At 40.2% G+C, this 27712-nt stretch overlaps 1 protein-coding gene across 1 annotated transcript in view; it reads right to left on the bottom strand.

The window, feature by feature from the left end:
- EXOC4 (exocyst complex component 4) overlaps positions 1-27712 on the bottom strand; it is an 849353-nt gene that overhangs the window by 181815 nt on the left and 639826 nt on the right. Inside the window, exon 12 of the mRNA XM_053608803.1 lies at positions 7157-7293. Within this exon, the coding sequence (XP_053464778.1) occupies positions 7157-7293 (137 nt within the window). The remainder of the gene's footprint in view (positions 1-7156; positions 7294-27712) is intronic.

Here is a 27712-nt window from a genome sequence, read left to right as displayed (position 1 = left end):
TGCCTTTGCGGTATCCCAGAGGTTCTGATAATTCATGTCTTCATTGTCATTTTGTTCCAAAAATTTGGCAATTTCCTTCTTAATCTCATCTCTGACCCAGCTATCATCCAGCATAAGGTCATTTAACTTCCATGCTTTTGTATGAGTATGCAGATTCCTGTTGTTACTGAGCTCAACTTTCATTCCATGGTGGTCCAAGAAGATGCAAGGAATAATTTCTATTCCTTTAAATTTACTGAGGTTAGACTTGTGACCTAAGATGTGATCGATTTTGGAGTATATTCCTTGGGCTGATGAGAAGTATGTGTATTCAGTTTTATTGGGATGAAATGTTCTATAGATGTCTGCTAAATCCAAATGTTGGGTGGTTAGGTTTAAATCTAAAATTTCTTTGCTCAACTTCTTATTGGAGGATCGATCCAACACTGGCAAAGGAGTGTTGAAATCTCCGACTATTATGGAGCTGGAGGAAATCAAGTTGCTCATGTCTGTTAGAGTTTCTCTTATAAACTGAGGTGCATTCTGCTTGGGTGCATAGATATTAATAATTGAGATCTCATCATAGTGAGTATTACCCTGAACAAATATGAAGTGACCATTCTTGTCCTTCCTTACTTTTGATGGTTTAAAGCCTATTGTATCTGCAAATAAAATTGCAACACCTGCGGTTTTCTGATTACCATTTGCCTGAAATATGGATGACCATCCTTTCACCCTGAGTCTATATTTGCCTTTTAAGGTAAGATGTGACTCTTGTATGCAGCAAATATCTGGCCTGAGTTTTTGTATCCAGTCAGCTAACCTGTGCCTCTTTAGAGGACAGTTTAAGCCATTCACGTTAATGGAGAAGACTGATAAGTCTGGTAAAGTTTGGGGTATTGCGTTTTTTGAAAGTCCAGTGGACATTTTTAATCCTTTCACCACTGTGGAAGTTGGAGTTTGATCAAAAGTTTCTGAGTGAGCTTACTTTTGTGGTAGAGGATTGGGCTGGTCATTATGAAGGATAGGTCTGAGAATATCCTGAAGAGCTGGTTTGGTTATGGCAAATTTCTTCAACATATGAATGTCATTAAAGTATTTAATTTCTCCATCATAAACGAAACTCAGGTTAGCTGGATACAGGATCTGGGGTTGAAAGTTATTTTGCTTTAGGAGATTAAAATTCGATGACCACCCTCTTCCAGCTTGTAAAGTTTCAGCCAAGAGATCTGCAGTCATTCTAATATTTTTCCCTTTGTAGGTAATGGTTTTCTTACATCTGGCTACTTTCAGACTTTTCTCCTTCATAATAACCTTAGTGACGTTAATTATGATGTGATTGGGGGATGTTTTATTTGGGTTGAGTTGTGCTGGGGTTCTGAAACTATCTGCTATTTGAATTTCAGAATCTCTTGGCATGTCTGAAAAATTCTCTTTCATAATTTCATGGAGAAGGGCCTCTGTGCCTAGCAAGGCCACTTCATCACTTTCAGGGATTCCAATGAGGTGGATATTACCCTTCTTCGAATTATCCCAGAGCTCTCTGAGAGAATGATCCATTTTGCTCTCCATGTCTCTTCCTCTTTGAGAGTTTGGGAGCGTTTAAAGGCTTTGTCTTCAATGTCAGAAATCCTTTCCTCTGCTTCCTCCACTCTGTTACTGAGGGATTTTACTGTATTTTTCAGATCTTTGAGGGCTTCAAATTCTTGCTTCAGTGAGTCAAAATCTTTGGTGGTTTTGTCCTTAAATTCATTAAATTCTTGAGACAATTTTTGAATTTCTACTCGAATTTATAATTCCGACTTTTGAATTGCTGTTTCAATTTCTAATTCCAAATTTTCCTCTAATTTTTAAATCTTGTTTGCAATCCAAATTCTGAATTCGATTTCTGACATCTTGGCCAGTTCCATCTGCCATATTCTTGTTATTAATGTTACCAGAGTTTCTCCGGTGAATCCACCCCGTGATTGTTTTACACCGTTTGATTTTTCCCCTGGAGCTTTTTCAAGGACCCATACAGTGCTATGGACTGAGACACTGGGGACCTGTTTGGTGTGGTGGGGCTAAGTGGTTCTGTCTTGTTTTCAGCTGGTCTCTGTTCGACCCTAGTGAAACAGTTACTCTGGGTTGAAGTCTCAGCTGTGAAGAAATAACCAGCAATTAAGTTACCCCGCTCCCCACAGGCAACAATTGGAAAAGGAAAATCAAACCTTCCTACAACCACACACCCAGGGCACCACCTGAATAGTCCTCGGGCGATTGGCTCAGTTCAAAAGGTCTAAATCAATTGTCTTAGTTAGTACCTGTCTCAGGTGGGAAAGTTTAAAAGGTCTCTGGCAACTGGATCGCAGGGGTTTGGTGACTACTCTGATATGGCTTGCTCCAGTGCTCTGTGGAGTCAGGAATACCCACCCAGCAAATAGATCAGTCTGGGAAGGTTGATGCCTCCCTCCCCACCTTGTACCTCTGTCACACCCAGTCACTTATAGTCCCGCAGGGCTTTGACCCAGTTGCCTGTAGTGAATAGATACTCCAGGGGTTTGCACCTGCCTGAATCACAAGGAAATCTATTTCTGTTCAGCCAGGCTGCTGTGCTCTCACTCTATCTAGCAGGGAGACGTGAGGCCTGACAACCTTGGGCGCTTGATGGAGGCTGGGGGGTCTTCACTCAGTTCCAGCCCCGCCCCTGATTGATGTTACTGACAGAACAGAACAGAACAACTTTGCAGGAATTTGTTTCTGTCCCTGCTAAATTCCACTGCAGAAGAGAAGTTGTTTTGAGTTCCCAGAGCCTGCGCCTCAGGCCCTGTTTTTGCTCCTGCAGGTTTGTATTCAGTTACCTGTCAGTTCTAGCCTCCTGTCTTCCTTTGTCTATAGGCTGACGATCCCCTGAGGGCCGGGTGCATCTCAGACTCAGTAAAGCGGTCCTCTTGGTCAGCCCTGCCCTGGGAACTTCCCAGCTCTGCGTGTGCGTTTCTAGTCCCCGCACTCTACCTAGGCTGGTACCACCTCAGGCAAACCCTTTACTCACAGGGCCTGCATTTCCATCCCAGTTCTGTTCCGTGGTGGTTGCCACCTGAGTAGATGCCCGGCCTCCTCTGGTTGCCCAGGGAGACAGGGGTTGTGGCTTCAGAATATCCGGGAGTGAGCCCTATTGTTGCTGAAAGATGGTTGGTGCTCTGCGCCTCGGGGCACCACCACTCCAGTGTGGTTCCCTCTCAGCAGACCATCCTCTCCAACTCCCGTGCCCCAGAGTCAGCACTGAGCAGCTGCAGTTTAGGCCCTGTCCACACCCCTCAAATCACACAAGAATCTGGACTCCTGGGAGACAGGCCTCCAGACCTCAGAGTGAGAATGGAGGGGAGTGCTGGGAGCTCAGAATTGCAGGTAGAGAATATATACAGTTTTATGCCTGGCAGGTGAATGCCGTGGCACCCTAGTAGGGGAGGTAGGTCCAGTTTTTAGAGGGTCTCTCCCATGGAGTGTAGTGGGAGGACCTTTGAACTCTGCTTATTTGTTTGTGGGGCACTCCGAGCCGTTCTCATGGGGGAGGGGACTCCCGTCCGCTTGGTGATGGATTTTGTACCTTTTATTTGTATCCTTGGGGTCGCAGCTTGCCTCAGCAGGGTTGATGTGCATTATTCAACCTTCTCTCTTGGTGTAGCTCAAATCCACCAGGTTACTTGCTAAATTTCTGTCCTTTAACTCTCCTTCTGGAAGGGAGCTTCTCTGGAAAGCTGGCTTCAGTCAGCCATCTTGTGAAGAATCAATCGACCTCATTCTTCACAAAGCCTGCTTCACATCCTTCAGCAAGACTTTCCTGTCCTCCTTAGTAATTTCTTCCCCCCGTAGTTAGGCATCTTTACTGATCTTACCATATTTTCCATTATGAAGTAAAGCTGTGGAGAGACACATTCTATTTCCTTGTCCTGTATTTTTTTTTTATTTTTTTACCAAGAATACAAAGTCATTGAAGGTAGAATCAACTTCTTCATCTGCAGACACTCACAGTGTCTTGGTAGAGGCTCAGTAAATAGCTGCCTAAGGCAATGACGCAAGGTAATAGGCAGCACTATGCCCAGCATGAGGACAGAGATGCTTCTGCTGAGATACCCAGAGCATATCCGGAGCACTGAGCACAGTTCCTTTTTTAGATGAACACTGCCAGGCCAATGGGCAATGGAGAAAGATGACTGGGCTGGTTTGCAGACCCAGGACATACCAGAAATGGAGAATATTTGGACTAGGGGCAAAAATGAAGACTAAATGGACCCTGAAAGCTATATTTCTGCATATGAGGGGCTTTCATATATAAGGATTAAATTGCTTTAAAATGACTCTAGAAAAAAGACTATGTCCAATGCATAGGAGAATAATATTTAAAAATAAGAGAGAGTTTCCAAATGGGAACTGTTCAACAGTGACCAGTCTGCCTTGGAGATGCAGTTGCTTCCAATCACTTGCTGTGTTGAGAGTCAGGATCATAAATGATGAGGAAACGATCACCTATGACAAAAAGGTGCCAAGCTACAGGAACTTAGACATTTTCCTTCAAAATGACAACAACAGCAACACTTTATAAATGGCCACCCCTTGGGTTTATGATTCTAGAGTCAACTTTGCCTTATCATGGTTGAGTTATGCAACATCTCCATTATAATTAATATAGATCAACATTGTTACTTGTGAGAAATTATTGGGTGCCCATAACCAGATGTATTAGAGAAAGAGGGCATGCTTATCTTTTTTTTTTTTTTTTTTTTTTTTTTTTTTGTAGAGACAGAGTCTTACTGTACCGCCCTCGGGTAGAGTGCCGTGGCGTCACACGGCTCACAGCAACCTCTTAACTCTTGGGCTTACGCGATTCTCCTGCCTCAGCCTCCCGAGCAGCTGGGACTACAGGCGCCCGCCACAATGCCCGGCTATTTTTTGGTTGCAGTTTGGCCGGGGCTGGGTTTGAACCCGCCACCCTCGGCATATGGGGCTGGCGCCCTACTCACTGAGCCACAGGTGCCGCCAGGGGCATGCTTATCTTAAAGAAAGAAAGAGTGAGAGAGAAAGGATGGAAGGAGGGAAAGAAAGAACTTTAAATTTAGTGAGATTTAAACATAAAAGTAAATTTATAATGTAATGTTAAAATACAATTATTTTAAAATATCTTAATTTTTTAATTTGAAAACTTTAATATTTCAAATGTTATTCAATTCTCATTTGGTAGATGAGACATTAGTACAACTGCTTTGAGTTTGGTTTTGTAAAGCTGAAAATACCACACTTGGTGGCCCAGAAATTAAAATCTTAGGCAGCTAACTCAGAGCAGTGGTTTTTACAATTATTATTTGTGTACCCCCTTAACATAATTTTAAAAAACTACATTCTTTTTTACTTGACATTTAATTTGTTTTAGCATGACTTTGAGTTTAAACAGTTTCAAAAAATATAACTTTTGGCATATCATCAAGTTTGACACATTAAAACACTAGTTTAAACGTATCTAATGGCCAGACACAGAAAGAAAATATTGTATGATCTCACATGTGGAATCTAAAAAAGGTAAAACTCACAGAAGTAGAGACTAGGGATAACCCCTATTCTTGCAGGAATGGGGAATTGCAGGTGGAGGTGGGTGGGGGGAGATGTTCAAAGAATACAAAGTTTCAGTTGTATTTTTTCTCTTGAATTATTTTTTCTCTTTTATTTCTTCACTGAATTTTATCAAATGAAATCTATTTCTATGCTTAAAACTATTTTATTTATTATTGTATTGTAGTTTATTTTATAACATTTACTTGTATAAATTAAAATCCTAGAAATTTAAATTTTAGCATAAAACATTCATAAAGTTCAACTTTTTAAATTTGAATTATCAGTATAATTATTTAGCACACAATTGATTTTAACATTATTAATGATATATAACAGTGTAACCTATGCATAGTATAATTTTTGAATTATTATTGAACATAAAAAGCAGTGCACCTCAGTGAGGTGTCTTCTTTTCTTTAAACTGGTCCATGTGACTGAGGATAATTACCACTTATTGCTAGAATGAGGCAGGTTAAGCTTTAATCTGTGTTGTATTCCTCTTCCCTAGTCGTGGCTCCTGGCTTGTTTATAATAATTTCTTACGTACCCCCTCAATATCAAAATTTCCAAGTCTCCATTTCGAAGATCCCTAGTTGGTTGGTCTTACTCTTCCTGTTCAATATTATCTTCTACTACCTATTAGGGGCTCTGCCTCAGTCAAACTTCCTCCTCCTCCCCTTCAAATATAGGCAACTATCTTAGTGCCTTCTCTCCATCCCTGCCATGCACTTAACTTATTCTGTCTCTGTAAATTTCATGTATCCTTGTATCTCACTTTTTGCTAAATTATTCCTGACGCAACTATCCTTTCTCTCTCGTGTTTTATTCCCTCTGCCCTTATGATCTGTATCATGCAAGTAGCACCTAATTATACACTGTACTTTACCTATCTATCCTTAATTGTACATCACATATAATTTAGTATTTTACTATACATTCTTTTCTTCCCTAAGTGTTTTATGTCTTGTCAACCAGACCATAAATTATTACTATTATTAGCTTTCTTTGAGAAGTGCTATGATCTTTTCTACAAGCCCAGAGAGATTTTTGGACTCAAAGAAAAGAAATCAGAGGTATAAGTAATGATTTTCAAGTTGACAACAATGGTTTTTCATTCTCACCGATGTTAAAAACAGACGTAACTGTCCCTTTGTGATAGGAGGAAAGCTACAGATCAAACATGAGGCGGAACATACTGGTAAGAATTACAAAGAAATACTATAGGTTATACTCTAAGGATCTTTGCAACCACAAGATGAACTAATCAAGATCTGGAATTAATCTGTGAGGTAGACAAATCTGATGATCTTAGACTGTTGTGAAAATAAAGGCTGGCCCTCATCTGAGCTACCCAAAGGCCTTCCTAAGTGGCTCCATCCCTTCATCCCTCTCATCCCCTCTGTTGGTCCGACCACACAGGGGACTAAGAGATCACACCTGTGATGCAGGTGCTCATCAGGCCCCTTGACAAACTCAGGGAAGATCCTTCTCTATAATGGTACAGTTAGGCTCTGAAGGCAATTTCACCAGCCAGAATGACTGTTGGGTTCTCAAGTGACTGTGTTTGCTCAGCGCCTGGCAGAGACCCCACCTGTAGGCCGTGGCACAGGTGTCCTTGTACTCCTCCAGCTTCACGCACACCATGCTGAGGAACTGGTCTGAGTACGCGCTCAGGTCACGCATCAGGTTCAGCAGGTCTTGCGCTGTCTTCTCTACAATAACTGTGCTCTGGAAAGGAACCCCAGAGGGGAGACATGAGATTCTGTACTCAGGCAACGTGCAGGACAAGGAAGGACAACTGGAATTATGCAGTAAGTTAAGGCACTTGGGCTTTCCCAGAAAGACGTGACATTTAAAAATACGGACTAAAAAAACCACTAAGTATAATACATAGCATTGGTCTTCCAAAGACCTGAGAGTGTTTGCTCTGGAAGGACATGAGCTAGGGATTTTCTTGATTTCATAGAACTTTGGGCTAGCACAATAGCCTTTTATGAAAGAAAATGCATATTCAGTTGGAGTCTGATTTATCACCTCCAGGGTTCTTTGAGATTAAGAGCCGGGGACAGGCAGCACAAAGAAAAAGCCTTCCATGATTTACTTTAAAAGTTTCAAATCCATCAATCTGTTAAGGACACAACTAACATTTGTATTGTGTTTTACAGCTTGTAGAGTGTTTTCACATACACGGCAGATGTCATCTCACTTGAGGCTCACATAATCGTGATAATCATGAACATTTATAGACTTCTTACAAGGGCAAGGTACAGAACTAAGCACGTTACATACTATATTGCATCTTCCTAATACCCCTACCTGTCAGGCGGACCTGATCATCATCTCCAGTTTAAAGACAACAAAACAGGTTTGGGGGGAAAAAGTAAACAAAGCAAGGACCCGGCTTTGCTCTTCTCACTACATCATCCTGCCTCAGAGCTATGCCGGAGTTCTCTGGCCCGGTAGCCCAGCTGTTTCTCACGCAATCACAGTAATGCACACTGTTGACACCACTGTGAAAGCAGAGCCCAAACACACTCAGACATATTTTACAATGAAATTAAAGAAGCATACAAAGTGAAAGGGAGTAAGCCCTTCTTCAAACTAGAGACTGACAGTGCCCAGCAGCAAATCAACATTACACCCCCAAAGAGGCATGTTCAGTAAATTCTGAATCTTTGATTAAGAAAACACTGAGTTGTTTAAACCATTCGTTCACACCTCTTTCAAAAGAAGCAGGTTTACAGTGGAGTAAATATTAATTACTCACATGCTTAGCAGCTTGGACTCTTTTAGTCAATAACTCGTTTGTTACATATGTATTTATATAAAATTACATAGGCTGTGGTAGGGGTAGCCATAAAAGTAAACGGCAAAAAAATACTTTTCCAGTCTGATTGTAAACTATGAAGGAATCAAAGGCATTTTATTATGCTTAACACAGATTATGAGCTATAGGGTTTTGGCTATTTTTATTTTAATAAAAAGAATGGATAAAAGCATTTAGCTTTTTGTCAACACAATGGAGGATTAGCTTGAATTACAAGTTACATTTGCGTGCTTATTCAAGATGATCTGGTCATGGAGGTTTCTCATCCTCTCTCCCCTTCCCTTCCTCTCCTCTCCCCCATTCCCAGTTATCACAGGGTGAAAAGGAAAGAGTAGCTATATTCTATAAGGCAAGCTCATAGGAAGCCAAATTACAATCTCTATAGAATCCCCACAAGTTCAACTTCCTTTTCTGTATTGATTTTAAGATTAAAGCACTGCAGCTTCACCCTGATCCATAATCCTATTCCTCTGTTATTTGCTTGTGAGTGACAGGAATTGATTCTGCCATGCTAAGAGGAATTTAAAATCCTCATCCTGATTCTGAACACAGGATATCCTACAGCATGTGGACAGCAATTAATAGAGGAGAGAGGAGCTCAGCCATCCCAACAATGCTCATCTAAAATCCAAACAGTACAGGGAAGATGGGCACTGGGAGAGCAATCTGACTATTGGGAGAAAGGGCCTGGGTCTATCCCCAATCACACTGTTGATGACCATCTCTGCGGTAGGTTTGGGCAGCCCCTTCCATTTTTGTGACTCATTTTAGTCCTCTAATAACAGAGGGTAATTTGATGGCCCCTTTACTCTTTTGGCCCTTGTGACTCACGTATTCAATTTGTGCGCTGGTACTTTTACATTGGGTGAATACTGTGGACTGTTCCTCAAATCGTCTCAGGAGTTGTTGCTCTTCCTGAATGTATTGTCAACTTCTCAAGAGGGGTAAGCTTTCCTTTCTTTTTGTCCATCTCCCATTTCTTCCCTTTCCTCACTTGTTTATAATGTCTCAGGATCTTCGGGACTATACTACTAATGAAAGACTCAAGACTGATAATGTTCATAGGCAAAAGGAAATCTCTGGATGTCATATGTGAGAGATGTTGAACACAGATATCATTGCATTTTGAAATTTCCTTGGCTGGATTAGGTTTGGTCGGTACTGATGACACTACTCATTTGGAAGGAAAGGGGTGACTGAAAACACCTCTCTGTGTCCACTGGAAGTCAAGGTTTTGGGGATGGACAGGAAGGACCAGCAGGGAATGATTGGAATGCCATTGTTTAATTCTAATGGTCGTGCTCAACACAGAGTCTATGTGATGCTATCTGACTACAGGCAATTTTTCCAGCTATTTGGTTCGTTTGCCTTGTCAAGGTAGCACTCTGGATAATCAGTCACTATATTCTCTTCAAGAAAAAGGAAACTGTAGTTTGCCAAATGATGGGTATTTTTACAGGGAAAAAAGTTCCCATTTTTAAAGAATTTATGACAATTTCCCAATCAGTGGCTTTGACAAATAAATGTTGAAAATAATGAATTTCTAATAAGGTCAATCTTGTTTTTATCTATTTGAACTCTTTAGCAACAGCTAAAGAGTTCAAATAGATAAAAGAATAATTTATTGACTTATTAATTTTGGGGTTTGCCAATGTTGAATATAACAGTTTCGTGATAGGCAAAACCCTTGTTTTATTCAGGATTCCTATTAAACAAATCACAAATGATTGATATTTGTTGAAAAACAATTCAATTCACTTTTCTTGCAACTTACTACCAGGTAATAAAGTCTGAGCATGACATGAAAAATAAGTAAAGGAAAAAAAAAAAATCCCAGGACAAGTTGATAAAATTAAAAAAAAAAGCCACTGCTATGAAAAATCAATAATTAAAGTTTATTACAGGATAGACTAGTAATCTAAAGTAAAAAGTGGGTGTATACGAATCAATTGTTTGGCTCTGCACTTTAAAAAATTTAATAAGTGAGTGAATAAAGATTATTGGACATTTGAGATGTAGTCAATTGTTTGCTAAAATGGAGCTCTGCACTATGATATAGAAAATTCACTCTGAGTTCATATAATCTGAAAAATGTTGAGTTAAAGAAAAGTAAAATTTAAAGAGTCACTGTAACTCTTAAAAAGCCAATGTAATGTTCAGTCTTTCCCTAACTATTGAAGTAAAGAAAACAATTTTCATAGCCCGTTTTTTCACATCTGCTGGAATAATGTTTCCAGAATATGCTTTGGGGACGACTCTGGCCAGTTCTCTAGTTTTACTGTGAAGACTACAAGGCCAGTGACACTAGACAAGTGCTGGTCGGAGGAGGGTGAGAATCAGGTCTCTTCTTGGTCCATGCCCTTTTCTACACACCAGGTCTGCCTCTCTAACCTTCCGTCCAGCTCCACTGAGCATGCCCACCCCATGCCCAACCACACTAAATTGCTAGTGGTTTCTTGTCTGCACCAGGCTCACTCTTGCCTCTGTGCCAGAGTGCTCTTCCTGGCTCATGCCTCTTGTTCCTTAAGAGTCAGCTCCAGGGTCACCTGCTCTGATTTAAATGCCCTGCCTTCTTTGCCCATTGTCACACGCAGAAGTTCTTCTTTTTCTTTACTCTGCAGTATTCCACTATAAGAATATACCACAATTTATGTTGATGAACGTGAGAATTGCTTTTCTTCTGACTGTTATAAATATAATCGTTAGGAATAGTTATGCTCATGTCTTTTGGTGAGCATGAGCACCCCTTTCTGTGGGAGACAGAAGTTTCTAAAAGAAGCTCACTCGGCTTGCAGGGGGGAAGTGTGCGGCAGACACACTGGCTAAGTAATTTTGGCCCAGTTTCTAAATGGGACGTGGTAATCACTGGCTCACTTGGCTGTCTTCTCCACTAGACTATAAATTTCGTTTTGATCATGAACTGTACCTTCATTTCTCTAACATCTAGCAAGGTATCTGGCCTGCTGCAGGTACACAATCAGTAGTTATTACATGAATTAATGCACATACATAGCACATTCAGACTTGGGTGAAAAGACAGATTTAGAATATAACTGTGCTGTAGTGGGTAAAAGCCTGATTTGGTAAGGTGAAGTCGACCACAGCCTCTAAGGTGAAGTCGACCACTCCACTACTAGATCTTAATCCCCACAGTTCTAAGGGCTGAACGTTTATTGTGGTTAAAGGTTTTATTTTAGATATTTCGACAAAAATATTCCTAATTTAGTTTGATTGTGTTACTTTCTATAGTGACAATCTATCACACACATAAAGAAAGGTGCTAATTTTAAAGTTTTACCACGTATAAATAAATTTACAATTCAGGCAAACAAAACCAGCTTTAGTTTGGAGAATGCAAACTCTGTATGTGTTCTGTTTTAGCTCCTGAGCAGGGATGGTTCAGAGATGCTGCAATAAGTTTCTGGGAAACTGCTTCAGGAAGAATTGGAAAGAAAAATGGTCAGAGAAATCTATCCATCACTTCAGACACATTCCTCTATCACCATGACGCACACAGATGCCAGCCATTGTGAAATGGGGGAGGGGGGTGCGGGGACTTCACGAATGTTTGATGATGACAATAACAGCTCTGTTTATTGGGGCATATTCAACAACAATTCAGTAAAACCTCTCAGGCCATCTTGTCTTTCCAGTTAGTATCAGCTGTAAATTGTCATTAGCTGTAAACAATAGCAATAAGAACAACAATGACAGAGACAATGGAAGCCAAAAGGAAATCTGCTTTCCAGTTTTTAATCTATGTTTAGATCTGTGTGGTGTTTAAAAAGTTCTGAGTGTGTCTGCTCCTTAACTAAGTGGATCTGTCTTTACTGAGACAGCTTGCAAAAGGCTACGCATCCAGGAGTTGGTGTCTGTGGCATAAACACTTCTGCTCTCCTCCAAACCATCCTCCACTCTGCAAGCCAAGCGAGCTTCTCTTACAAAGTTCTGTCTCCCAAAGAAAGGGGAGCTCGTGCCCATCAAAAGACATGAACATAAATAGTAACGTTTTTATTTATAACAGCCACAAGAAAGCCGTTCTCATGGCCATCAACAGAGTGGGCACATGAACTGTGGTATATTCTCATGATGGAGTCCCACAGAGTAATGGAGAAGATGAAGCACTGCAATGTGACAACTCGGCACATCTCACAGGGCTCATGCCGACTGGAGTGGGCAGACGCAAAAACTGTGAGTTCCTTATGACTGTGGTTCAAAAACAGGCAAAAGAAATCTCTGGCGATAGAAGTCAGACTGGTGGCTCCCCATGGAGGGGTGGGTCCCGACACATTCTTTAATGCCCTTTGAGATATGGCTTCTGTCCACCCCTCCAGCCACATCTACTGCAGTTCTCCCCTTACCTCTCCACAATTCAGATGTCTTTCAAGTCTTCACTACCATCTCAGGACCGTGCATTTAGCTACAATGCTCTGCCCTTGTCCTTCTTTCCTAGAGTACTTTTCTTTGCCTTTCAAATCTTACCTGGAATGACCTTTTCACAAGATGATTTCACCTAACCTCCATAACCAGATCAGGTCTTCCTAGAACTTCTTTTATTTCTTTGTTATACCATTTAACATAATGTAATTGCTTGTTTAGGGTCTGACTTCCCCACTGATCTACAAGCTCAGTAGAAACAATTATATGGGACCTAACACATAAGAGGCACTCAATACACCTTCCTTAACTGAATGGGCAAAGTTAAGTACGTCCTATGTTAAGCTCGATTCATCACCTGTCAGAGGAAAGAGTAGAAAGAACAAAGGCAGGTCTGTTGCCACGTTCTGGTGTTTGGTCCTCAGACGGAACCTATGTCCAAGCCCCAAACTGAAAATAATCCAAATTTCCATCAACAAGAGAATGGAAAAATAAAATTGTGACATCTTCATACAAAGAGATCCTACTGAATGAGAAAGAATAAGCTGGTGGTGCCCACAAGAATTCACCTGGATGAACATCAATATCACAGACGTAACACTGGACGCAGCCAGTCAAAAAGGATTCTATGCTGTTTGATTCCATTATGTGATGCTCAAGATTGGGCGAAGTTAATCTGTGGTGAGAAAAGTCAGATTACTGGCTACTTTTGCTGGTGGTGGTGGTGGGGTGATATTGACTGGGAAGAACAACTGGCTGGTGGTTATATACATGTATGTTACACCTCACAATGAATTTATGGCCAACCATTGTACAAACAGGCACTCTTTTGGAAGCCTTTGAGAATACCATTTGTAAGTATATAGATATTCTGTTGCAGTGGTTTTCACGTGGGTTATATGTTTTGAAGATACAGCAGTATCATTGGCAAAACTCTCACTGAACACCAGATGAGAACTGGTGTGTAGAGATTCAGAAGCTGTCTGGGGAAAAAGCAGGGAACTTAATGGATTAAATAGATCGATATTCATTGAGTAAATATATTCTCTGTGACCAACACTAGGCTAACTATAGAAATACAAAGCCAGATAAGATAAGCTTCCTGCCCCCCAACAATCCTAGACGTTGGAAAGAAGAAGCAAGAAAGCTCACAAATAAAGACGATGACACTCCACAGGCGCTGCTACGATGGACGTCGCACATCGTACAGTCGAGACACGCAGCAATAAACAGTTAATTGGATGGGGTGGGAGGCAGAAAAGAGTACAGAGAAAGAAGAGTTCCTAGCCGGACCAAGTCCTAGAAGATGATAAATAGCAATTTGTAGGGTGAACAAAGATCAGAAAAAAAACACTTCAGGAAGATGAAGAAGCAGGAACATGAAACAGCAGAGACGTGGGGGACAGGAAGTGCGTCTTCATGTCTGGGGTGAAGGGGTAGAGTGAGCGCGCATGTGTGTGTGTGTGTGTGTGTGAGAGAGAGCACGTGTCTGCACGCGTGTGTACATGTGAGTCTTTGTGATCAGGTGGAGGACTGAGAGAGACAGAATTCAGATCATGCAGGTCCTTTTATAAAAATACATTGACATACATGGAACTCATACATTTTGAATATCCCTCTTTTCTAGTAAGAAAATGCAACAAATTAATCCAATTTGATGTCCTAATCACTTGATGACCCACTTCAAGCGAAGGAGGATAATTTCCAAAAGTTCCACTGTTCAGAAAAGACAAACATACTTATATAACAAACGAGGAAACATATTCTGAGGCTCTATTTGTCAGGCCGAAGAGTTAGATAAAATTTTAAAAAAGGCTTAAACAAAAAGATACGAAGTCAAATTTTGAAGAATCAGAAAAACCATATCCCTTTAGAATTCACCTAAGTGATTATAAAATTTGTCAATTAAAAACAAGAAAAATGTATGTGATATAAATTACCAATAATATATTTTTAAACATTTTAGATAGAGGATCGTTTGTGGTTGAATAAAATTTTTCCTAATGCATCTTACAAGAACAGTTGGTTTTTTATGAGTTTTATTGGGTGGGGTTTATGAGTTTTATTGTTTCATATTCAAAACAAAACAAAATAAAACATAATAGCAGGATGGAGGGAAAGAAATTTACAACTTTGTGCTTAATTAGCCTGTGTGATCCCAGGGGCCATTTTTCTTTCCCTAGCTTACATTAGGTAATAAAGAAATATTGGTTGACTTATATATTTCAAACCAATATAACTCTATGGCTTAGTTATTGATACGCAATGGAACCCAGAGAGTGAAACTAGATCAAAGAATAGGTGAGCATTAGCACTTGTAAGAAATATCTCCGCACACATCCACACCCACAAACACACACAGACTTCAAAATCACCTTAAGGTTCTTACTCAGCAAAATAGAAAGTTAGGAAAGATACAGAAGTGTAACAACATTGGCGGCTGTTGTATCAATAGTTCTTTGGTGCTAAGCAATGTTTTGGGGACAAAGCATGCTCTCTTCTTTCTGGGGGTGATGATAACACAGTTGGGATAACTTCTCTAAGAACCGGAAAGGTGTGATCTTCCGAGATGGAAATAAGTGCCAAAGACAATGCAGAGGATGGGAATTTAAAAAGGTGGGGGCGCCTGCGCTGGGCTCTGGAGGTTGGTGGGAGTGCTTCATGGAGAGGTAGAGGCAAGCTATGCCGGGCAAGGGAAAAGGTACAGGCAAAGGCTGGGAATATGAAATGAGCTGCCGTCATGTAGCAAACAGGAGACGAGTGTGGCTGGACCGTGGGGGATTTCTGTTGATGAATCAGGGAGAAAGAAAGGAAGCCGCTGTGCAGGGCCTGGGTGACGGGCAGCCTGGGGGTTTCTCCTGCAGCTGGAGAGAAGCAGGGCAGGATTCAGGAGAGGAGACTGCGGTCTTAATTCTAGAGCTGAGCTGAAAGGAATCCTTATTACTCAGCCTACTTCTAGGGTTTAAAAAAGAACCATAACAACATTTAAAGGGGCTATCAAAGAGACACAGCTAGTTTATGATACTTGAAAATCTGGCATCAAGGTCTCCGAGCTCCCTCTGACCAAAGCTGATGATTAGGGCATCAAAAAGAATAAATTGTTACAGTTGATTATGTTTACTGGGAAATACGAAAAAATCAATGAAGACAGAAAGTTAGAAAAAAACTCATCTGTCACCTTTTGAGGTGGCTATTAAATCAAAATCTTCTTGGAAATGCAGGAAATAAACAGAAAGAATTATGCATTTACTCTGTCTTTCCAGGAGGAACTATATATTTCAGCATTACCAAAAAAGGAAAGTGTCTAGTGTAAGGACAAATACCAGCTAAGAATATATTACAGAACATATAACAGAAAATGATTTGGGAATCCCCTAATAAAATAATTGATTGATATAAAGGTGATCCATTGATTCTAAAACAAAAATATGGATTGACAGCTTAATGAACATGCAGGTGGCATCAGAGTTACATCAGACTATTTTATGGTCACATAAGAAACTGAACTCATAATGGAGGATCAGAGGGTCACAACCCTCATCCAGGAGTCAATCTCACCATCAGTAACATTAGGAAGCCAGCTCTTAGTGGTCTGGGAATGTAAGGGAATATGAATATAACATCATCTGTGAAATATTCTTACTAAAAACATTAAACTTCAATAGAATCAAAATTTAGATCTACCTTCTAGTAACAGGAAATAAAGGAAACAGACAAACACAAAGGATGGAATATTCTCGAGCTCTGCTGGCTTGGGTCTCTGCAGGGTGTCCGTGTCATGAAAAGCATGAGTATTCTGGATCAGAAGAGAGATTTATTTGAGCCACATAATAATTATGCCCTACACAGAATCCTAGACCGGGAAAAATTAGTTAAAAGAATATTCCTGAGACATTCAGGAAAAAGCAAAATAGCATAGCTATTAGCAACCACACCGCTAATTTGGATAGTCATGCTATTTTGATGACGCACTAGTGACAATGAAGACAATGCTTTTGCACTGTAGAGAAATAAAAGTAAAATAGTTTGGCATTAAATGGCTTGAGGTCCTGCCTTAAATTAGAAAACCATAAAAAATATATGAACCAATAGTTTTCAGACACCAGAGATAGAAAACAAATAAGGTAAGCCCTATGAACGCCCCAGGGGCAGAGTTACCAGGCCGTAAAGAGGGAAGAAAGGACTTAACCAGAGCCTGGCAGTTTGTTGAATTGAGGAGACAGAATGTGCAGTTTTAGAAGACTAAGGAAGCTAGACCAAGGAAGCAAAATACTAGAGAGGAAGAAGCTGCACAAAGAGGAGAGAAAAGAGATAAAGGAGGAGGTAAGAGAGAGAGGGGGGAGAGAGAGAGGAAGAGGGGGGGAAGGGCTGGGGGGAGAAAAGGGGAGAGCAGGGAGAGAGAAGGAGAGAGAGGGAGAGAGAGAGGAAGAGGGGGGGAAGAGGGGGGAGCAGGGAGAGAGAAGGAGAGAGAAAGGAAGGAAGAGCACGTGAGCACACAATCTCTGTAGATCTTCCTGACATAATAAAAATTCTCAAAGTTCAACAATGTAAAAAGAAAAATCACTTGTCCAATATCCAATAAAAAATTATGTGGCATGGAAAGAAGTGGGAAAATATGTAAAGAGTAAAATCCATTAAGAGAAACAGACCCAGAAATGACACAGACAGTAGAATCGTCAGACAAGAAGGCTAAAACAGCTATTACAAATAGGATCCCATGTTCAAAAACACAAAGGAAAACATGAATATCACAAGGATAGAAATGGAAAAACAAGAATAGAAATGAAGACACAGCAATAGAAACTATCTAAAATAAAACTCAAAGAAAACAAAGGATGAAGAAACTAAGACAGAGTCAGCAAACTGTGGCATGGCACCAAGCAGCCTAATATATTACATATTAATACACACATGGCTGCACTTCCCAAAGATCTGGGGGGGGGGGCAGAGAAAATATAAGATATAATGGTTAAATATTTTTCCAAATTTGATGAAAACTATAAACCCCACAGATCCAAGAAGCTCAATGAACCTCAGACAGAAGACGACAAAAACTACAGCAAGTCACGATTTTATAAAATTGTTGAAAACCAGTGAAAAAGGAATAAAACTTTCAAAACAACTAGAAAAAAAAAAAAGAAAGAAAAGGGATTAGAAAGGAAAAATGAATCCAGGCCTTTTGATGCCCCATTCGATGTTCTCTTTATTACCCTACATTGTATCCCCTCTGGAAAAAATGGCATCAGGTGGACTTGGTGGACAGACTGGGGAGGCCTGGGGAAGTGAGACTTTACAGCAAGGTGGTTGACTGGCCCAGGCAGTAGTGTAGAGGGGCTAGCACTGAGGTGGCATGAGAAATAAGAGGATCTAACAGAGAAGAAGAAAGGAAGGGAGGGAGGGAGGGAGGAAGGCAGACAACAGTAATGGGAGTATATGATGAAGGCTAAGAAAAAATAGTCTCAAGAAGGAGAGATCAGAAGCTAAGAAAAACAGTCTCGAGAAGGGCATTTGACCTTAAAATAAAGAAAACTACTCACAAAATCCTCCAGTGAACAAAGAAGAACTTGGGTCAGTGTCCCCAGGAATTTTTATTTCCCCAGTGTATATTCTACACAATCTCAAAAGGCTCAATATTATTATCTTTACAGTCTATACACACATTAAAAAAACTCTTCATTTTTTCCCTTAATCTAACCTATACACATAATTTTTAAAAATAAGAGTAATCTACTGAAAAGGAAAAAATTAATAAAATGAAACAGCATGAAAGTTAAAATGCAAAAAAAGGAACACATATAGATGAGCTTATAGAGAAAGAGACATGTTCAAAGATAATCAAATTCTAACCCCTACGTGACTTATTGACCAAGGTAAAAAACCCTTGTTCCCTTTCTCTTATTTTGGATACACCTGTAAAAATATAGATAGCATTTATATTATAATATAAACGTGAATGTTAGAATAGGCTACCTATCATTCATCAGTCAATCCATCCAAAATCCACTGAGCATCTACTGTGCACTAGAACTGTTATTATGCTGTGCTCTGGGAATAAGATGGTACAAGAGATTATAAATATACACATGTGTGCACACACACACATTCCCTGCACTCCTGGAGTTTCTAGTTTAAAGGGGATAAATAAACAAAACAGGAGATTATAATGACATGTGCCATCGATAGGTCTAAGTGCTTTATACACATATCTAACCCCTTATAGATTTTATTTAACCATTTATAAAGTAGGTACTATTACTATCCCTATTTTACAGTTGAGAAACTGAAGTACTAAGAGGTCAAAGAGTTGTGCAAAGTCGCACAACTAGAAAGTTCCAGTGTCGGCCAGGGTTGGGACCCAGGCAGCCCGAATCCAGAGCCCATATCTCAATTACCAAAAACTTAAAAATGCAGAAACAGTAGGTGATGACTTAAATCTCTTGAGGACCATAATGCCACGTATATCATGGTCTGAGGATGCCTGTAGAAAAAGGTTACTGTGACCTTCAGATGATGGTGGAGTTGGTAAGACCCAAAACAGGTATGAAGGCAGCTATGAAGATACCATGTGGTAAGGAAAGAGAGGCTAACATTTGAGACATTTGTCAGTGAGAGGACAGTGTGACGTTACTCTGCAGTGGACAGCATGGAGTTGGGATAGCTCCAGCAGGGACGCTCCTGCTGTCAGCAGAATGTTCTGCTGGACCGTCCTTCTGGACGCGCAGGGCACTCCACTGCCAGCAGCCAAGAGACCCATCGTGAGCAGGTGTAGGCCTGCAACGGCTCTTCCCTCCTCCCACTCTCCTCAACCTCTTTCCTCTGGATTCACCCAGAACTGATACGTAAGACAAAAGGAAGAAGTTCTCAAGATTACTATACAGAATCAGGCTATAATTCAACCTGTCTTAAAACTTAACTTTCTGAAGTTATGGTTTAGCGTAATTTTCCATGCCTTTCTAGAAACATCAGCATAGCATTTTCTAACACCCTTCTTCCCGGGAACTCAGAGTACTTCACAAATATCTCAATCGATATCCCAACAGATTGTGAGAAAGCAGAGCAGTCATTAACATCCCTATTTTATGGCAAGTCTCACACTTAAGGCAGCGTCAAGGAACAAGTATAACACTAGAAAAAGGTTTTCAAAGAATTCAAGAACATCAAGCCAAAGGCGGCTGAAACACTTTCCTTTCTTTATATTTCTCAGATTCTCTTCCCACTCCAAGTAGTTCTGTCGCGTTGAAGAAGCCCCTCTCTTGCATAGCAATGTTATTCAAGCATTTCATGTGATTATGTTATCTTTTTAAAGAGTACACATCCTCAGCCACTTCTTTTAAAGACAAAAAATAAATCCCCAAGTTTGCAGAGCAAAACCTCTACCATTCATTTTGCTAGCAAAAGCAGGGTCTCTTGAGCAGGAGGTTCCAATGACCCACACTGGGGCACGATTCATTAGGGAAGAGCTACAAATATATAAATCAACGTGTCAGGGAGGAAGTATGGCTAGATCCAGTGGGGGATCCTACTATATACAAATTGGTTCCGCTCTGTGCGGGCTCACCTGTCTTTGGTCGCTCACAACATATAATAATCAATTATGCTGACAAGTTTCCCTACAAATTGTTTCAGCCTCAGTTACGTGTGCATCTCAGAGGTGAGATCAGAGCCCTCTATGGAGAAAAATGAGCAGGGAGCTTGGCTTCTAGTAAAACAGAACATATGGAACTGTTCGGGGGAGAGAAATGTAAGAAGCATGCAAGCGTGCACACGCAGGGGAAAATTGGTTCAAGGGTGGAGATGTAGTTCAGATATGCCCCATACTGGGAGAAACGCTAATATCTGAGAAGAACTAGTGAATTTTAAAAAGTAGTTCTTGTTTTTATCGAAACTGGCTGTTGCGCACCCAGCATTCTAGCTCATTCCAAAAATAAATTTAACTGCTCTATATGACTTTTCCATGCTAAGCAAAACAAAACGCACCACTGGGCAAAAATGTAATTACTAGCAAACAGAAGACCTGGGCTCCAAACACGGTTTTAGCACTGACTGACTTTGGGATATTAGACAAGTTGCTCTCCTTTACTTCATTTGCAAGAGGTGTGATAGTCTTCATGACCCAAGGTAACATCCCCAGCCTGCCCACCATAAAGTAAACTTAGGCTTTAAATCATCTCCTGAGTTTACAGGAGATGAGTCATTTACACTTATTTTTTTCTAGATTTTCCTTATCAAAGGACATTGTTTGTGAAGATAGGCTGATTGAGACTGGTAATCACCACAGTGCATTCTGACGAACTAAACTCAACAGCATCCTGCCTGAGTGTGTGTGAAAGAACAGTAATAGAACCACCCACACTCTGCCAGGGAAACAGCCTTCCTCCCAAATCCAATACCAGTTGTGGTTCAAAATCAGAATGCTGAGGCTTTCCTGCATTTCCTTGTAAGACGATCTTTTCATTCAGGAAATACCGATGCCGTGGGAAGGATGGAGCCAATGACTGGAAGGTAGACTAGTTTCCAGACATTAGGATTTCATTAACCAGGAAAAAAAAATGACTCTAACTTTTTATTTTACCAAGTAGGGATGTTTAAAACAAAACAAAAGCAGGTCATCTATAATACCATTGTTTTCATAAAAGTGCAAATGTTGTTAACACCAAAACATGGAAGAAAATAGTATCTTGTGAAAAAAAGAACAGTCTCTACCAAGCAAATAAACTCTTCACACACACACACACGCCAGGCCCTACATGTACACAACGACACTACTCACTAACTTTGACCTTATTTTACCCAATTTTACCGGCTGGCCTGGGTTAACAGACTGGCTTTTGGGGACCATCGCTCTAGAAACGAGGTCTGAGGCATCATTAACAGAGGACACATTTTGTAGATCGTTCTGCCTGATGAGACATATGCCAAAGACAACGTTCAACTGTTGTGATTGTTTTAACTTTGGGTGGCGTGGGAGGGTTTTTGCGTTTAAATGGAATATCATTATTCTATCAAGCTAGGGTTCATACATTCTCAAGTCTCTCACTAGACTGTGGGTGAAAACAGATACAGGCTCATATGTTTTAAAAAGCAGGAAAAGTAAAATACAGAAGGACTCAGCTGTCATGATTTCATCTTTGGATTTTTTTTTTTTTCTAAATACAAAATTAAGACAAAACTTGAAAGTATTAAATCGTTCAACAACCTCTTACTGAGGGTTACCTAGGAGACATTGTAAGAACACGGAGATATAATTTGGAAAGAAAATCCTAATGATTCATAAAATCACCACAGTTCCCATGTAACTGAAAACAATAGAGCCCACCACAAAATACAGAGTATTCAAATCATTTTAATGGTTTCTCATTTTTTCTTTTAAACTCTCTGCTCCTTTTTATCACTAAGATTTTTTTTTAAATGAGAAGTAGAATGTTCCTGCTGCCCATTTTCTTCTTTTATTGTTTCCCTTTTGTTCCAAAAATGAGGGTAAAATTAAGTTCCTAGATCACTGGAGATTTCCAGATGGTCAGACAAACGAGTGCTTCAGCTCCTGGGCACGCGTTTCTGATAGATATGGACACACATCTCTCATTCTGTCCACATGGCTCTTGTTCAATTTAGCCTGAGTACCTTAAATATGTGACTTCCAAATTTCTGCCTCGAATAAAGACCAAAATTGATTTAATTGCCAAAATCAAAACAGAAATTTCCTGTGCATTTATAAAAATACTCCTTAATTTTCCTGGTGGATATATTTGAAATACAGTGATAAAAAATCATATATATATATATTGCAGCATATTTTTATATATTTTGCAGACTATTCTGAAATGTAACTTTTTTCTTTTTGTTTGTCTCCCTTCCTAATCTCTACATTCTTCTGGTTTATTTCATTCACCTTTTCTCTGGTTCCCTGGAGCTCCTATTCCTGTGTTATAACCCCAGGCCATTTGCCTTGTCTTCTATTTTCAGGTGTTCATAAGTCTTGAACTCTACCATATAACAATCTATAGGCAAGGGCTGGATCACAACTGCAAGTGTTTATTAATGAATTATGTATATACCGCTTTCTGTATGCCGGGCGTCATTCTAGGTGCTTTTAAAATTATTAGCTCATTTAATCCCCGTAACAACTCTACGAGGTAGATACTATTACAGATGATAAAACCAAGGCACAGTAAGTTCAGTAACAATCCCAGGGTAACACAGCCAGTAAATGGTGCAGCCAGATTCAAAGCCAGTCTGTCTGTCTTCTCCAGAGCCTCTGCTGGTAGAGCAGGAACAGGAAGAAAGGAATGTGAGGGAGCCATAGAAGGGAAAGAGAAATTAATGACTGATTATTGAGGAAAAAAAGACAGAGGGAAGGGCATTCTAGGAGCGGCCATGGATCCAGACCAAAAATCTTTCATAAGGAAGAAAAAAAAAAAAAGGAAAGAAAAAAAGTAAGGTAGCTACAACCATCTTGAAGGAAGTTGTCATCTTGAGGATAAGGGTTTTTTTTGTTTTGTTTTTTTTAATTTAATTTAATTTTTTTTTTATTAAATCATAGCTGTGTACATCAATATGATCATGGGGCATCATACACTTGTTTCATAGAATATTTGACACATTTTCATCTCATTAGTTGACATAGCCCTCCTGGCATCATCCTAGTTACTTTGTCAAGACATTACATTCCACATTTGCCAAGGCTCACATGTACCTTTGTAAGATGCACCACATGTGTGATCCTTTCAATCCCCCTCCCTCTACCCACATCCCACCTCCCTCCCCACGCTTTCCCCCTTCCTCCTGTTCTTAGGTTGAAACTTGGTTATAGCTTCATGTAAAGGTCCTAAGTTAGTTTCATAGTAGGGGTGAATACATTGAATATTTTTTCTTCCATGCTTGAGACACTTTACTGAGAAGAATATGTTCCAGCTCCATCCATGTAAACATGAAGGAGGTGAGGTCTCCATCTTTCTTTAAGGCTGCATAGTATTCCATGGTGTACATATACCACAATTTATTAATCCATTCGTGGATCGATGGGCACTTGGGTTTCTTCCATGACTTAGCAATTATGAATAGGGCTGCAATAAAGATTCTGGTACAAATATCTTTGTTATGATGTGGTTTTTGGTCTTCTGGGTATATGCCCAGCAGAGGAATTACAGGATTGAATGGGAGATCTATTTTTAGATCTCTAAGTGTTCTCCATATATCTTTCCAAAAGGAATGTATTAATTTGCATTCCCACCAGCAGTGCAAAAGTGTTCCCTTTTCTCCACATCCACGCCAACATTTCTGGTCTTGAGATTTTGTGATATAGGCTAGTCTCACTGGAGTTAGATGATATCTCAGAGTAGTTTTGATTTGCATTTCTCTGATGATTAAAGATGATGAGCATTTTTTCATATGTCTGAAGGCCGCTCTGTGGCTTGAGTCATCAGTGACTGGCAGGAACAGAAGAGCCGAGCTTGTGGTATGCTGGTGACTGTTCAACAACCAGCTCTGCAGGGAAATGGGAGAGTTCTGATTTGCAGTGTTTCCTGGTTTCAGAGGTGTAAATAGTCTCCCCCGGGCCAATTTCAAGCTACCAACGTGATGTCACTGAACTGAGAGTTGGGAAGAGACGCGCAGGAACACTAATCATGGATTATTTCTGCCACCAGCTATAATAGATGCACAGGATAAACTCAAAAGCACAGATGGTAATAATAAAATGTAATAAAATAATTAAGAAATGATGGGTCTGAATATTTCTTACCTTTGTTTTTAATATTAACCAAATTCGCTTTTTAATAATGGCTGTCCTCAAAAACCAGATCACAAAATTTCTGAAAATTGAACAACTGGCTCTCTGGAGCCCTGGGAGTGTGAGTTCTTAAGTGTGTGTGTGTGTGTGTGTGTGTATTTTTTTCTCTCAACCAAGTAGATAGTGATCTGGAGACTTTGATCTCACAACATCCCAAATTTACCACAGCTAGGAAATAGAAAAAGGGGGAAAGAAACAAAATGACAGAGTTTGTGGAAAACAGACACCCCCTCTAATCTGATATTGGAGAAGGAGGTCAAGTGTGAAAAAGAGTGAGTTTGAGAAGGTAAGTCCGGAGAAGAGCGGAGTCTGAGTTCTCTGACATGGCAGTGGCCACGTGTGGCAGATGAAAGAACACTGCTGAACCTTCTCACCCACCCTCTGAGCCCTAAGCCAGGTCTCGCATCTTCTTTTTCTATTCTACAAAGGTTTTTACTCATAGAAGGATAGAGTTCTTTTCATAAAATGACGTCCGTTAGGTAAGTCACAATAATAAGCTGTGTAAAAAGAAGATACAACTCAGGCAGTTGATGAAAACCATTTATGGACACAGCTGGATATGGCACAAAGAAAAATCTGCATGGAAAGGTCTGATATAAGGGAAGAAAAAGCCAAATATCACAGGCAGCTGGCAATCTTTGGAGAAAGACATTCTATTTCACTCACCAAGCTTTCCCCAGAGTCAAGTATAGAGTCTAGTACAATCATACTCAGAACGTATTTTCTAATAAATGCCTTTCCATATATCTGTTCCATGAGGTAACTCCATTTTAAATTCTTGTTATTTGAGTATAAAGAGATGTGGGGAGGGGTGTGTGTGTGTAAATAAAAACTCCTTTAGTGGAAAAATGTCTGCCTTTTTTTATTGCTTAAGATTGTAGTAATATTTGAAAATTCATGAATTCCCAAATGGATGCACACTTAAAATTATTTAATTTGTAGCTCTTTCTATATAACTTTTAGTAGCGGTAGCACAATATACACTTTACGTATAACGCACTTGTCAAATGCTTATCAAATTGAAAGATTAGTGCAAGCTCCATCTCATTATTCTGAACTGCTAAATAATGGGCTGTTTTGCTAAATGACACCTGAATGTATAATTATAACTGGCAACCCTACATAGCAGAGCACCTTGGGTCAAAAAATTAGCTAGCATCCTAATCTCAAGCGGCAAGCTGTGGATTGAATTGGAAGTTAGTTAACATAGTTCTCACTTTTATAATTGCAAAAAGGAAGCACAGCTGTAAGCCTCAGGTTGGCTCTGGTGAAGCCAATACTAAGACTGAAACCTTTCCAGTTTTATTGAACACTGTGTTTCTGCTCCCCTGTGCTTCCTTATTCAAAAGACAAGCACTTCCTGCCATAACATTCTACCCTGTTTCCTCGAAAATAAGACATCCTCCGAAAATAAGACCTACTTACAGGAAAGATAAGACGTTCCCTGAAAATAAGACCTAGTGCATCTTTGGGAGCACACCTTAAAATAAGACACTGTCTTATTTTCAGGGAAATGGGGTAGTTTAAAGAAGGAATTCTACTTTCCTGCTGTATCTGATGTGGTACAGTTTGGATACAGACAAATAGCGAAGCTATGTCTAATGAAGGACCCCTACAAGTCCTTTTTCCAGAACAATCATTTAGCGAATATTTCTTGAGTATCTATTACGAGGAAAGCTGTGTGTTACGGAGATGTAAGAACAGAAGGGCAGGAGGCTAACTTTATTAAATATCTCCTCTATGCCAGGGATTACGCTAAGCAGGTCCATACACTTCATCACATTTAGTCCTCACATGTCTTATTTTAGCTACAAAACGGTGAAATTCCTGGCCCATGACAATGCAGCTAGTGAGTGATGGAGCACAGAGCTGCCCCCAGGTTTGTCCTACTCCAAGGTCTGCTCTTGCCATTGTATCATTGTATCATCTTGCAAATTGTAACAAGAAGTATCAGGCAAGGACTGACATGAAGGGGCACTCCATCCAGTTTCAGTCTTCTTGAAGAGGAAAGCAAAGATGCAGGAGCTATCTACAGGTGCAATCCATCGGGACCTACCCCGTTTCCTCGAAAATAAGACATCCTCCGAAAATAAGACCTACTTACAGGAACGATAAGACGTCCCCTGAAAATAAGACTTAGCGCATCTTTGGGAGCACACCTTAAAATAAGACACTCTTATTTTCGGGGACACAGGGTAGGATGCTCTAGAATGGTTTCATAGACAAGCTGGCATCTGAGTTGGGCCTTCAGGGAAGGTAAGTAGAAAATCTAGACCTTCAGAGCACGGGTAGAAGAAAAGAAGGAGTGTGTGGGTATTCCATATCTCACCAGATGTCTGCTGGGAGAGGCAGGGAGGGCCTACTGAGAAAAGGCACCAGGAGCAGGAATGTGGGAGAATTCACTTTTAAGCAAGGAAAGCAGGTTGGACATACTTTGTATCTAGATGTGGGGGCAAAAAGAGGGGGTGGTGAATAAAAGAATTGCTTGAAACTCTATTTAAGTAGTGGTCAGATCTCCAGGTCCCCTCTCCCATTGAGCAACTATCTCTCTTCCATGCTGGCAACAAATCTGAAGGTTTGTTTCCTGCCAAGAACAAAATAGAGGATCTCTGGACTGGGAGACAGTATGAATAAGGGTGGGGAAAAAGAAATAGTAAATTTACACATACTGAATCCAAGTGTCCCTGGCCCCTCTGCACCCTCTTCTCATTTGGTTTCCTGGATGGCAACAGACAGGCCTCTGAACCCCCAAAAGAAGATTAGAGAATCTTTCTTCCTGCAGTCTGGTCCCAAAGAATGACCAAATGAAACTGACATGAGAGGTTTCCCAAATAAATGGCCCAGTCAAATTTTCATGACCTATGACCTCAGCCCAAGCTGGGAATTTAGATCAGAAGAATAAATAAAAGCTAAAGAGCTCTTTTTCTTAATATTTGAAAAACAGAATCTCTTTGAACCAAACTCCATGTAGAAATATCACTAAAAACAGTTTAAAGTATTTTACTTTACTTGCAAAAGAAAATTCTTGCTTCTAACCTTCTGTGTTCTTGACAATTATTTGATTACCAAATTAATGAAATAACCCCAAATTCGTGCTGGTTTAAAAGACAAGGCCATTAGCACACATGCGTTAAAGATCCCTCAGAACCACATAG

The sequence above is a fragment of the Nycticebus coucang genome, chromosome 11 (genome assembly GCF_027406575.1).
Source record: "Nycticebus coucang isolate mNycCou1 chromosome 11, mNycCou1.pri, whole genome shotgun sequence".
Lineage (NCBI taxonomy): Eukaryota > Metazoa > Chordata > Mammalia > Primates > Lorisidae > Nycticebus > Nycticebus coucang.
Note: the sequence above shows the minus strand (reverse complement) of the source record. Positions and strands in the feature narration are given on the sequence as shown.